Source organism: Panthera pardus, unplaced genomic scaffold (assembly GCF_024362965.1).
Source record: "Panthera pardus isolate Hobbes unplaced genomic scaffold, ASM2436296v1 HiC_scaffold_20, whole genome shotgun sequence".
NCBI classification, from domain to species: Eukaryota; Metazoa; Chordata; class Mammalia; order Carnivora; family Felidae; genus Panthera; species Panthera pardus.
In genome coordinates this window covers 28845064-28858697 of record NW_026526766.1, presented here as the reverse complement: position 1 = coordinate 28858697, position 13634 = coordinate 28845064, and the positions used below count along the sequence as shown (strand labels likewise).

General features: G+C 43.6%; 1 protein-coding gene across 16 annotated transcripts in view; it reads right to left on the bottom strand.

Moving 5' to 3' along the window:
* The window catches only part of AOPEP (aminopeptidase O (putative)), a 342850-nt gene that overhangs the window by 131710 nt on the left and 197506 nt on the right, over positions 1–13634 (bottom strand). Inside the window, exon 8 of one of the 16 annotated variants that reach the window (XM_053907861.1) lies at positions 2981–4486. The exons of 13 other annotated variants lie outside the window; for them this stretch is intronic. In XM_053907861.1, coding sequence (XP_053763836.1) covers positions 4333–4486 — 154 coding nt within the window. In that variant the 3' untranslated portion in view covers positions 2981–4332. Of the gene's footprint in view, positions 1–2980; positions 4487–4529; positions 6468–10325; positions 11902–13634 lie in introns of those variants that run through there. 2 more of the 16 variants (XM_053907862.1, XM_019423453.2) reach the window with 2 other exon arrangements.

The following is a 13634-nucleotide window of genomic DNA, read 5'->3' as shown; positions in this document are numbered from 1 at the left end:
GTTTGGCAAGTTTGATTATCTGTGTGCTTTTCACAATGGATTTAACAGTTATCCAGCCTGAAGGTTCTCTTCCCCATCAGGGACCATTATCCTGTAGCAGACACAGCAGGATATTGCTCTGGTGTTGAAAAAGGCAATTGCTAAGATGATTTAAGACAGAAGGAAGCTTCCCTCCAAGGAGCCAGAGAAAAGTGCAGACGTATGTTGTAACCCCTGATGGTGAAAGGAGCCAGTGGTCAGAACCTATAGAAAGAGAGGTCAGCTGCTGAAGGTGACCAAGGAAAGATCTGTAGTTAGCGGAACTGTAGAAAATACAAAGTCCACCAGCTCTGATAAGCAGGGTAGGAAAATGAAGGATGAAATTTCGAAAAGCGGGAAGCAATGAGCATCAGTACAAAACCAAAACAGTCCTCAGGTTTTTGAGGGCCCATAAATCAGAACTCCCTAGGAAACAAAATCCCAGAGGAAAAAAAATAAAATAAAATAGAGATTAATACAATGGTCTGAGCCAGAGGTAATTTGGACATGTCTTCAAAGGACATAAGGAAGACAACAAAGAGCAAAGACACCAAGATGGCTGCCCAGGAGGTTTCCGATGAGGTGAATTTTCAGAGGCCATGTGCGAAAGATGAAAGTGGGGGATGCTGGAGAGAGAAAAAAACCAAAGCTAAATATAAGAGCCCAGAAGTATAAAATCCTTGTCAGGAAGGCAAAAAGTCAGAAGGAGCTGATGCTAATGGAGAATGTTTAGGACAACAAAAGGGGCTTTAGAGGGATTGTTTGGAGCATAAAAAAGACCAGGTGTGAAGACACAACGGAACCAACAGAAGTACTTGAACTCCCACTTTGCTTCAACTTTCCTGCCAAGGAGAATGATTTTCAAATTGCACATGGCAGAACAGCATTGTTCTGTGGGAACTGACGCCTGGGACAGGTGACGGGGGCTCCCTCCTCCTTGAAGAGTTCTGACGCCAGGCCCCAGTAAGGGACATGCCACAACTCTGAAAGCTTCCATTGGCAATCATAGACCTCTGGGGACATCACCAACGGAGACAACAGGAAAGGGACTGGTGGGGACAGACAAATGTTATTCTCATTTGCTAAGGAAGAGGGGTTAAGAGGAGGAAAGACGAAATTCGTGACTGTGACTCACACAGAGCTTGTGAGCTCTTAGAACAGAAAATGAGGAACTATAGGAGTGAACATAGAATCTGGAGGGCCACTTCCATAAATTCACTGCGGGCATCAGGCATCCTGACAGAAGTCAGCTGGCAGAATGGATGTAGCAGTGGTGAGTGCATAGTGGTTGTTTCATGCCTTTTAGGTTAAAAAACAGAACTCAAGGCTGTTGATTAATTACTGGCTAGAACCAGGAGGGAGTACTACTTAGGCTGAGCCCCAGGAATGACGATGTACTGGTGTAACAGATTTGCATTTTAGTCCAAGCTGGGAGTCTAGCTGGTTGATTGACAGCATCCACAGGCAAGAACAGCAAGCACATGCTGACATGAAGATCCAAAATTAATAAGACAATAGTTAATAAGAACAAAGAGGTTTGAAAGAATAAGTCTTTCCCCATAAACTCAACAGCGATTGATGTGACTTCCAAAATAATAACCACACTGGTAGGTGGGCTCAACAGGAGCAATGAGAAGGTAGTTGGAAGTACTGCTGGGGAGGGCATCAGACAGAGTCCAGAGCAGTGGTCAAGAGCTGAGCTCTGGAGCCAGACTTTCCTCTACTTGCATCCCGGCTTGCCACCCACTGGCTGTAGAAAAGTGGCCAACTGCTTAACACCCCTATGCATTGGTTTCCTCATCTCTCACATGGGAAGGAAGATGGTACCAGAACCCATCTCATAGGGCCATTTTGAGGACAAAATGAGATCATGTACATAGAGTGCTTAGAAAAGTGTTTGGCACATCGGAAGCACTCAATGAACGTTACTGAGGAGAGAAAAATGTGTGGGGATTGGAATGGTAGGACCACCATTAGAAGGTGTAGGATACTGGTTTAAAAACGAAATATGGTATATATGTGAGTGCATCCAACTTGATCAGTACTTGTCCATTCTTTTCTGGCCTAGCCGGACAAGAGAAGCAGGAATAGTCCCACTGAATTCTTCAAAGGTGTAACTGCAAACAGCACTGTGTTCAGTTCAGGTGTCATATCTGGAGAAAGTCACTGTCAATGAAGACAACAACAAAGGACCAAGCCCAGGAAGGCAAGGGTTCTCCCAACCTTGCATTAGGTATGACAGATTTCCAAATCTTGGGACCTAGTGACCAGGAAAGGAAAGACAATGGTCTCCACACATGTGGATTTGTTTGGGTGAGAACAAGGCAAATCCTGTGTAACTCTGGAGGTAAAGAAGATGACCTGGAAGAACGTACAAGGAGGCAGTTCCAGCCCAGTCTGAGGAAGGCCATTTTAAGATGGGCATACCCACAGGGAAATTGCTGCTTGCCAGAGCAGGGAGAATTGGATCCTGGAAATCCTTTGGTAGAAGCTGGGTAGCTGTCTGTCAGGGATACAGAAGGTTAGGCAGAATCACTTTCAAGGTCCTTTCTGACCCTAATGTTCTAGGATTTTAGAAGATAAAATAACCCAGAATTATTTAAGCTGCAGTATTTAGATGTAAAACATTATTCATCCACTATAGTGGAGTCAACAGGTTTGCTATGTAGCCTTGGTCATGCCAAATCAGCATCAAGGGTGATTCTGATTAAAAATTCTGATTAAAACAAGCACACAAGGAGCTTGGTGGTTCAGTCGGTTAAGCATCTGACTTGGGCTCAGGTCGTGATCTCACATTTCTTGGGTTCAAGCCCCGTGTTGGGCTCTGTGCTGATAGTGTGGAATCTGTTTCGGATTCTCTCTCTCTCCCTCCCTTTGTGCCCCTCCCCTGCTCTCTCTCTTTATCAAAATAAATAAATAAACTTCACACACACACACACACACACACACACACGTAAATGAATTAGAGGAAACTTAATTTTATTCAACCACATATATTTGGGGATAGATGTAGCGTAAGAGTATATGATCCAAGCATAAGAGGCTTTCATTATACTTTTTTACAGAGTTGTAGTCTAGGAGAGAGGGCGAAGGCAAAAGAGGTGCATATGCAGTAAACCTGAACTGGAATCCTCAGAATCCAGGTTAAAAGGAGCCGCATACTCTATTCAGCGCTAGGGTGATCATGACGAAAGGCAAGCTGTCCGTCAGCTATACACATTCAGAACATAGGACTACAGAGAACTTGGAAATTACAGGAGGTGATTTCAGGAGAAAAGGTAATAAGGGAAAACTTTTTTGTACTGCATCAAAAAAAAACAACAACAAACAAACAAAAAACCACGACACTATCCCAGAAAGAGACAAATGAGACAAACACTGGCTTCATTTTGTAAGGGGGGCTGGAAGCACTTTTTGAACACCAACAGCATGTGTGCTGCTGTGTGCTGAGATGGTGGGAAGATTCGTCTCATCTTATGACTCAAAGAGGAGCAGATGGTCTGTGGGAGCTGGAGAAGGACTTTCCCTCCTTGGTGGAGAATGGCACAGAGCTGAGGACTGGTAGCCACAGGGGGGTGGAGGGCTTGCCTGGGTTTGAAGCCCAGTATGCACCAGGATGTAAAACAAGATGAGTAGTTGGGAGAAGAGCTCTCTTCTCAGCCTTGCGGGCAACTGAGTACTATTTAGGTCTTATATTTAACATGCTGTGCATTAACAGTAAGACCATTCACCACAGTATTGTTTGGAAAAGCAGAAAGCTAGAAATCACCAAAATGTCCAGTGGTTGACAAGTGGTTAGTTGGTTGTGGGACACTCATATCCTGGAATATTCTGCAGTAGTTAAAAAAAAAAAACAAAACCTACATGTGTTGATAATAGAACTAGAGTCAGGACTATATTATTATTATTTTTTTAGTTTTTATTGTGGTTATTAATTTGAGAGAGTGTGTGAGCAGGGGAGAGGGGCAGAGGGAGGGAGAGAGGAAGACACACACACACACACACGGAGAGAGAGAGAGAGAGAGAGAGAGAGAGAGAGAGAGAGAGAGAGAGAGAGAGAGAATCTTAAGCGGGCTCCACACTCAGCATGGAGCCCTATGCAGGGCTTGATCTCATGACCCTGGGATCATGACCTAAGCTGAAATCGAGTTGGATGCTCAACCAACTGAGCCACCCAGGCACCTCAGGTTATTAAGAGAACAATGGAAGGGACGGTATGTGGTGGAAACAAATTGACACACACACTCACTCATGTGTATATACTTGTACTTGAGGGATGCTTTCTTGGAAGTGACTCATCTCTAGGTGGGGTTGTTATACCACAAACCCTATGGAGATATCTTCCAGGCATCCAGTGCTAGATATGGCTCCTTGGGGCTCATCCAATGCCCTGAGAAAACCAGTTGCCTTCTGCCATAACTTCATCTTCCATCTCTCCTTCAGACACTGCTGGTCAACCCTGCTAAGGCTGAAATGATGTTATGAAATGTTATAAAATATGCAATGATTTCCATCAATCTCTCTCTTTAAAAAAAATTGAGATATAATTCACATATCATAAAATTCACCATTTAAAAAAACTTCAGGGGCATCTGGGTGGCTCAGTACAGTTGAGTGGCCAACTTGGGCTCAGGTCATGATCTCATGGTTTGTGAGTTCGAGCCCCACATCGGGCTTGCTGCTGTCAGCACAGAGTCCGCTTCAGATCCTCTGTCCCCCTCTCTCTGCCCCTCCCTTACTTGTGTTCTCTCTCAAAATTAAACATTAAAAAAAAAAACTAAAAACAAGTATAATTCACTGGTTTTAGTATATTCATAAGGTTGTGTAACCATCACCAGTACCTAATTGCAGAATATTTTCATCACCCCCAAAAAAGATCCCACACCCACTAGCAGTGGTTTTCCATTTTTCCCTTCACTCCAGCCATTAAGTTACTTCTTGTCTCTATCCATTTGCCTATTCCAAATATTTCCAATAAATGAAATCATACAGCACATGGCCTTTTGTGACTGGCTTCTTTCACTTAACATAATGTTTTCAAGAGGCATCTATTTTTGTAGCACATAACAGTACTCCATTCCTTTCTATGGTTGAATGATATTCCATTGCACGAATATAACACACTTTATTTATCCATTCATCTGCTGATGGACATTAGGGTTGTTCCTACTTTTACTATTAAGGACAATGTTTCTATGAACATTTGTGTACACGTTTTTGGCTGGACTTATGTTTTCACTTTTCTTGGGTAAATACTTAGGAGTAGAGTTGCAGGGTTGTATGAGAACCCTATGTGCTACATTCTGAGGATCTACTAGACTGCTTTCTAAAGGAGCTGCACCAATTCACAATCCCACCAACAATGTACAAGGGTTCTAATTTCTCCAAATCCTCTGTGGCACTTGTTCCTATCTGACTTTTCAGGATAGCTGTCCTAGTAGGTATGAAGTGATACCTCACTGAAATTTTGATTTGCACTTCCCTGATGGCTAATAATGTCACATTTTTTAATGTGCTTATTAGCCATTTGTATATCTTCTTTGGAGAAATGTCTATTTAAATCCTTTGCCCATTAAAAAAATCATTTGAGAGAGAGAGAGAGAGAGAGCAAGAGAGAGCACATGAATGGGGGAGAGGGGCAGAAGGAAAGAGAGGGAGAATCCCAAGCAGACTCCACACTCAGCACAGAGCCTGACACGGGGCTTGATCCCATGACCCTGGGATCAGGACCTGAGGCAAAATCAAGAGTCAGATGCTCAACTGACTGAGCCACCCAGGTGCCCCCTTTTGCCCATTTTTAATTTGAGTTGTCTTTTGAGTTATAAGAGTTATAGGAGTTCTTTATATATCCTGAATACTAGTCCCTCATATACGATTCACAAATATTTTCTCCCATTCTGTGGGTTGTCTTTTTAGTTTCTTGATGGAGTCCTTTGAAACACAAAAGTTTTTAATTTTGGTGAAGTCCAATTTATTGATTTTTTTCCCCTTTGGTCACTTGTTCTTTAGTTTAAGAAACAGTTGCTTAATCCAAGGCCATGAAGATCTATACCTATGTTTTTAGCTCTTACATTTAGGGGTTTGATCCATGTTGAGTTAATTTTTGTATGTGGTATGAAGCAGAGGGTCTAACTTCATTTTGTGCATGTGGTTATCCAGTTACCCCATGGCCATTTGTTGAAAAGACTATTCTTTCTCCCACTGAATGGTCTTGGCACCCTTGTCAAAAACCAGCTGATCATAAACAGAAAGAACAGTTTGTTTCCAGACTCTCAATTTTATTCCATTCGTCTATATGTCTGTCCTTATGCCAGAATCACACTGTGTTGATTACTGTAGCTTTGTGGTAAGTACTGAAATTGAGAAGTATGAGTCCTCAATCTTTATCATTTTGGTTATTCTGGGTCCCTTGAATTTCCATATGAACTTTAGGATCAGCTTGTCCATTTCTGAAAAAAAAAAAAAAAAAGGCAGCTGGAATTTTGACACTGAGCATTGCCATTTTAACAATCTTAAGTCTTCCAATTCATGAAGACAAGATGTTTTTCCATTTACTTCATTCTTCAGTTTCCTTCAACAATGTTTTGTACTTTCCACTGTATTGCACTTCTTTTGTTAAATTTATTACTGTTTCATTATTTTTGATGTTATTGCAAATGAATGTTTTCTTAATTTCATTTTCAGATTATTTATAGCTAGTGTATAGAAACACAATGGACTTGTGTACATTGATCTTGTATCCCGCAACCTTATTGAACTTGTTTATTAGTTCTGCCAGTTTTTTGGAGAGAAAATTCCTTAGGATTTCCTATATATAAAATAATTTTGCCTGCAAAAAGAGATAGTTTTATTTCTTCCTTTCCAATCTGGATGCCTTCTATTTCACTTCTTTACCTAACTGCCTTGGCTAGAACCTCCAGTGCAATCTTGAACAGAAGTATAATCCCTCTTTTTTATTCTTTATCTCCTCCACCACTGACTTGAAAGAGGAAGAAGCCCTTATAAAACTTAACATGTAGAAGATTCTTTTTATGTGTCCTTGCAGCAGTCCAGTCAAATACCTGTATTGTTTGTCAGCCATTCTTGGTCAAAACTATTGGCCAAAACACAAACTAAATGGTGGTGTTCGGGGGAAGTGTACAGGGAGGATGAGAGTTTTTCTGAGCGGGCAACTAACACTCACTAGCCATGAATGTAGTGTACATCATGCTAGGATTGGCTGAGTGCGTGAGATATCCTCAGAGGCAAAATAAGAGTGAATTATTATAGATTGGTTTATATACATGAATTATTATTATACAGGACTAGCATTATGTTTTAGGAAAATATTTCACAGGCAAACAGTGTTATAATGAATCAGTCGCACACGGGGGAGCAATACAGAAGTATGCGTGTATACTTACAAAATTTATTTTTGGAAGGATTCACAAGAAAATGCTAGCAGAGATTATCTTAGGGTGAATGAAGACTGGAATGGTGGGGATGGAATTAACACCTTTCTAAACTGTCTGGGTTTTCCGCTTAGTACTTTTATTACAAAAACAAAACAAAACAAACCCACCCCCACGCCATGGTTAACTAAGCAGTGATTATGAACTGCTTTATTTCTTCTTTAAGTTTTTCTATATTTAAAAAACCCTACTAAATGTAATTGTAAAAATGAAACACGATGTACAGTAAATATGTAATTAGGGGCCTATCAAGGAGAATTCTATCCCTCCCTTAGAAATACCTGAGTGATGAGTAACCAGGGAATGGTTCAGCAAGATGAACAGGGAGTGCTATTTGAGTTCAAATATTCAGGACATGTCTATCATCTTTGTCGGGTAAAAGAAGTGTGAACTGAGGGTGTCCCTCCAACAGGAAACAGGAACTGAGTGGGCAGCTCAGGGGGAGGGAGCTGGCCTTTGAGACAGGAAAGGGCAGAGTCTGTTTCTGGCTAGCGGAGAGCCTTAAGGTTTTTCAGAAAATGCTGGCACAGGTACAGCACCATCCTGTCACGAAAGGGTAGAAACCGTCTATACAGCTAGCTTGCTAGTGTGCGCAGCTCAAAAAAAGAGAACAAGACAGAAAAAATGAGGTGAAGGGGGTCCCGGGCTTGAGGGATGGAGTAGAGGGTAGGAGTTCCAAGGTATGTATGTAGAGATCCCAGGAAGTGCACAGGCCAGTGCCAGCGGTCAGAACTCAGGTAAGAACGCTTGAAGCCATAGAGGCCAGAATTGTTTTCTCCTCAGGGCTGTGGTCAGATTCTGCACAGAATGCCAGGGGAACTGTACCGAGTGAGCAGCACCAGAGGGGACACCAGTGTGGCCCTGATGTACAGATGAGACCAAAAGTAGGTTCCAGGAAGGTATGAAGATTCCATTTGTCTTAGAAGCATTGCCAAGGTAATTCTTGCCTCAAGCTATTAGTTTAAGCATCTTTGTCTAATGTTCAAACTTTTTGGGGGGTTTGTTTTTGCTTTTAATCCCATCTTTTTCATTGGTAACCAGGCATTCTTGCTCCCCCACCCCTTCTTTAAACATCCTCTTAACTTCTTGGGGCACCCACTGGCATTCTGTCTCTCTCCCAAAAATAAATAAACATTAAAAAAAATTAAAAAAAAATCCTCTTAACTTCTTAATACAATTAACTTTTCGGGGTGCCTGGGTGGCTCAGTCGGTTAAGCATCCGACTTCAGCTCAGGTCATGATCTCATGGTTTGCGAGTTCAGGCCCCATGTTGGGCTCTGCGCTGACAGCTCAGAGCCTGGAGCCTGCTTCAGATTCTCAGATTCTGCCCCTCCCCCGCTCTGTCTCTTTCTCTCAAAAATAAATAATGAAAAAAATTTAAGTTTATAAATTAACTTTTTGAACATTCTTGCCAATTCCAAGTTAATCAAGAGGAAAAGTAGTGTTTCCAGGCTCCAGTTGTTAAAGAGACAGGAGAAGGGTGCCTTTGTGTTCACCAGAGGAGGGTGGCAGCAGTGAGAGAAGAGAGAAACCAGAACAAACCAGGAGAGAGAGTGGGGCTGGCTGCGAGGGCTGTGTCCTTGTGCCCTCTGTCACTCGTTGGGTAAATATTGACCAAGTGTCAGAGGGTCTAGATGACAGTACCTAACATGTGTTGAGTGTTTACTGTAGGTTGAATCATTGGAAACTGACACTACTGAGCCATTTTAGATCTACCAAAATGGCAATTCTCTGTGACTCAACCCAATATATGTGTTCTAAGTGATTTGTACATATTCATCACATTATCCCTCTTACTCATCTATAAAGTAGAAACCATTGTGTTATCATCTCCATGTTAGAGTGAGGAGACCAAAGCTTATTATGCTGTGTACCTCTGTCAAGGTCACTCAGCAAGTGGAGGAGTCAGAACAGGATGCAAATCCAGGCACTCTGGCTTCCTAAACCCTAGACTACTCTCCGGGGTTGAGACCTGAAGACTGACAAGCTCTGGAGAGGGTCCAGGCCTTCATTCGCAGCTGTTGTTTCTCTAAAATGAGGCAGGACAGACCAGGCTTTGGCCAATAAGGAGCTGGGACTATTGCCTTTCACTCTGTTAAAGTCATAACAAACTTCACAAAGCCCACATATTCAACCACTTCCTTTAGTGGGTCAATCCAATCCTTATCTGCAATCAGAGAAAGCTTTACATCCTATTATTAGAAGCCTTCTCTGAAGTTGTATGGACTCTCCAACCAGTTTTGAATAGCCCCAAATGAGCCACTTAGAGCCCTAGGCCAACCAGGAAGAGGATCCTAAGCTCTTCTAAATTCAGGTGTGGGTTCCTGAAATGGCTTCTAGTCTCTGTCTCTCTGATCATGTGTGATCTCACAGGCTGGGTAATCTTCCCAGAACTCTCATTTTCATTATGTCATTCTTGGAACTGAAAATAGCTCCCCAATGCCTGGATGGTCACGTGCAAACTTTTGAATCTGGCATCTAAGGAACTCCATTACTTAGCCTGTCCTTCCCTGGCCCCCTTCAGTCTCATGGGGTTCCTGATGGCTATCCTTTCCAGGAAGCTCATTCTCACTTTAATGTCCATTTCCACAATTAATTCACTGTTTACGTCTGCCATGCTTTGCTCCTTGAGTTCCCTTCCTTCCAGCTCTTTCCCAGTCTCAATGTTAGCCTTTCTTTCCATCCCAGTTCAAACCTCACATCTTCCCAGCCACCCTTTCTAGCTAAACCTGCCAACAGTAATATCCCAGTCCTTAGAACTCTGAGGATACAGCCTAGGGTTTTTCTATCTACTGTCTTCTGACCAATATTTCAACGCTGCAAATAATATAGAAAGAACCTCAGGGACAGAGATCATGTTGTCTAGGACATTCATTTCTTCAACATTTATTGAGTATCCATTTAGTGCCAAACCCTGTGGTATACAGAGGTGAAGAAGTCCTTGGATTCACAAGGCTCATGACTCAGAAGAAAGATGCATTAGGTTGGACCATATGAAACTAATGTGTTTGTAGGTTAAAAAGGGTCGATAATTGGCAATATAACATGGCTCATTCTGAATTTAATTATCAAATAATGTAGTAAGATGAGGGATGGAGATACAACCAGAGCATTTAGGGGTTACAGATGAGGGTCACATGCTTATATTGTCAGGAGAGAGCCTGAGACTTTTGGAATGTGGTGATATCTGTGTTGAATCATGACGATTTGGGGTCATGCAATAAGAGGAGGACATTCTAATAGAGACCACATGAAAACAAGGCAAGGAGGTTAAGAAAGAACAGGCATACAGTAGATGTTATGGGCTGCATTACATTTCTCCAAAATTTTTATGTTGAAGCCCTAGCCCGCCCTACTTCAGAATGCAACTAGATTTAGACACAGGGCCTTTAAAGGGCTAGTTAAGTTAAAATGAGGCATTTGGTTGGTACCCTTTACAAGGAGAGGAGATCAGGACACACAGAGAGACACCAGGAATGCAGGCACACAAAGGAAAGACCAAGTGTGGGCTCAGAGAGGAGAGGTTGCAGAAGAAGCCACACCTGCTAACACTTTGATCTTGGACTTCTAGCCTCCAGAAGCGTAAGAAATAAATTTCCACATACCAGTCTGTGATATTTTGTTATGGCAGCTCTGGCAAACTAATACTGTAGGGTTCTATATGACCTCAGTGAGGGGGCTGGGGTGAAGCAAAAAATGGCAAGAGAAGGGACTGTAAAACACAGGTAGGAGTGATGGCGTGCAGGGCTGTGCCTGCTATATTAAGGAACTTGGAAGTTTTTCCTGGAGGTGAAGGGAAGCTTTTGGAGAGTTTTAAGTAAGAAGGTGGCGGAATTAGAAGGTGTTTCAGGGAAAGCTCCACGGTGGCAGTGAGGAAGGTGGACTTGATGACTAGAGACAGAAAGAACAATTCGGGAGCTGTTGGATTGGTGCCAGCGAGTTAAGTTCTAACCAGGGAGACAGCAGTATTAGGAGTGGAGAAGGGCCCAACTGAGAACACTTGTGAGAAAAGTTCATAGTGATGACTTAAACCCTCCCAGGGCAAGGAGGAGAGAGGAGGGAGGAATTGGAAGACCCCCCATTTTTGACCTGGGATGAACGTGAGAACCTGAGCCACCACTGATGGGCTCACCACCATAGGAGGTGAGCAGATGGGGCCCATGGGACAGGGTTACCAGTGTGAGATGGCTGTAGGGCCAGCAGGAAAAGAGGATGTCAAGTGGGCAGCTAAGCAGTCATATGTGATCTTTAAGAGAGAGTGGGGCTGGCCTGGGGATGTGGGAGCCTCCAGCACAGAGAGGAGGTATAGTCAGCAGTGCCCATGCCCCACTCACATTCTGTGGGGCCTTTTTATCTGTGTGCACGTTAACTCTTGTCCTGCTCTCCATGACTCTGTCAGATGTGGCTCTCTGGTTGCCTGAGGTTCTTCTACCTGTAAACACAAGAGACAGAAGTACCTCGGGATGTACATCTGTCCAAGCAATGAGGACAGGCAAAGGGGTATACACACGCTGAGCCACACCCTGGTGGGGACAACTCTGAGACTGACCCGCACTGCCTCCACAGCAATCCTATGTGACTTGACTTGATACCCTGGCTTGGCCTCCTTTCCTTCTCCTCACTTCTACTTCCCCTCCTGGGAATACTTCCTAATAAATCTCTTCCCCATGAATCTTGTCTCAGGGTCTGCTTCTGGGGAATCCCACCTAAGGCAGGGGGTGTAGATGAGACTACTCCAGAGGGATGAGACTACTCTAAGAGTGGAGCCCCCGAGGAAACAAGAACTCTGAAGAAGAGCCAGAAGAGGTGCCACCAGGAAAGCCAGGCGACTGAGATCCCCAGAAGGCAAGGGTTATCAATAGTATCAAACAAAGCAGAGGAGTTCCAATAATATAAAGACTGGAATACATTTACAGAATCTGGTGATCTTAAGGGCAAAATGGCCTTAGGAAAAAAGTTTCCCTAGAATCATGACCCCAGCCCATGGCCCAAAGTGATGGCAACTTCATTCTCCCTTCATATATGGATTCCCACCCCCCCCCCTTCCCTTCTTCCTTATGGGCAGAAGGTTTAAAGCTCACCTAGGTATATGCAAGTTCTAGACTTGCGTCGATGCACATGCATTTCCACTTCTACCTCTGGAACTAGAAATTTGTCTGTAACTGTATTAAGACTGACAGGTTGCCTTCAGGCATCTGAGAGGTCAGGGAGAAATGGATGTTGATGCATTTATAGAATTGAAGGGAGAACATGGCTGATGGCTTCAGTTTTCCCTGGGGGACAGGAGGCAAGAGAAGAGAGAGCAGGAAAGGTCTGGAATAAACACTGAAGACCATGGGGAAGGGAGCTGCCCAGGAAAGAGTGAACAGATTTGTTCCCAGGCTGTGGGGCCGGTGGAGACTGAGGTGGGCATGCTGGGAGTCTTGGCCCCAGGAGGAGGAGTGGCGGAGGCTGAGCCTCTGGGCTGGAGGTGGGTGCGTGACGGCAACAAGGGACTCTGGAAGGACGGGAGCTTTCCCATGAGGCAGCTTTGTGTGGCTACGAGTGGCTGAGTTCCCACATGTGGGTGGGAAAAGACTGCTGTGTTCTTCAAGGATCAGAAATAAAAATTTTGAGAAAAACTTTAAAGGCAAAAGCTTCATGCATACCAGAGGTGTACACATAGACTGATTTCAAAAGTCTTACTGTTTTATTATTATTTTTTTTTAATGTTTACTTATTTTTGAGTGAGAGAGAGAGAGAGAGAGAAGACAGAGAGCAAGCAGGGGAGGAGCAGAGAGAGAGGGAGACAGAATCTGAAGCAGGCTCCAGGCTCTGACCTGTCAGCACAGAGCCCGATGGGAGGGGTCAAGCTCACTGTGAGAGCCACGAGAACCGTTTGATCATGACCTGAGCCAAAGTTGGACGCTTAACCCACTGAGCCACCCAGGTGCCCCCAAAGTCTTACTGTTTTAAATGGAACATCCAGTGTTCAGGTGTCACGCAAACCCATAGAACCAACGGCACGGCATGCACACTTCGTCTTGGCTGTGGACAGCTGCATACGTGGGGTTCCCCCCATTATTATGGGATGTCTTTTCGACCAGGGAATGAGACATTTATGAGGAAAGTAGGAAAAGATATTGGTGTTTCTCTAGAATTATATCGTCTGTGGAGGCAGCAGCT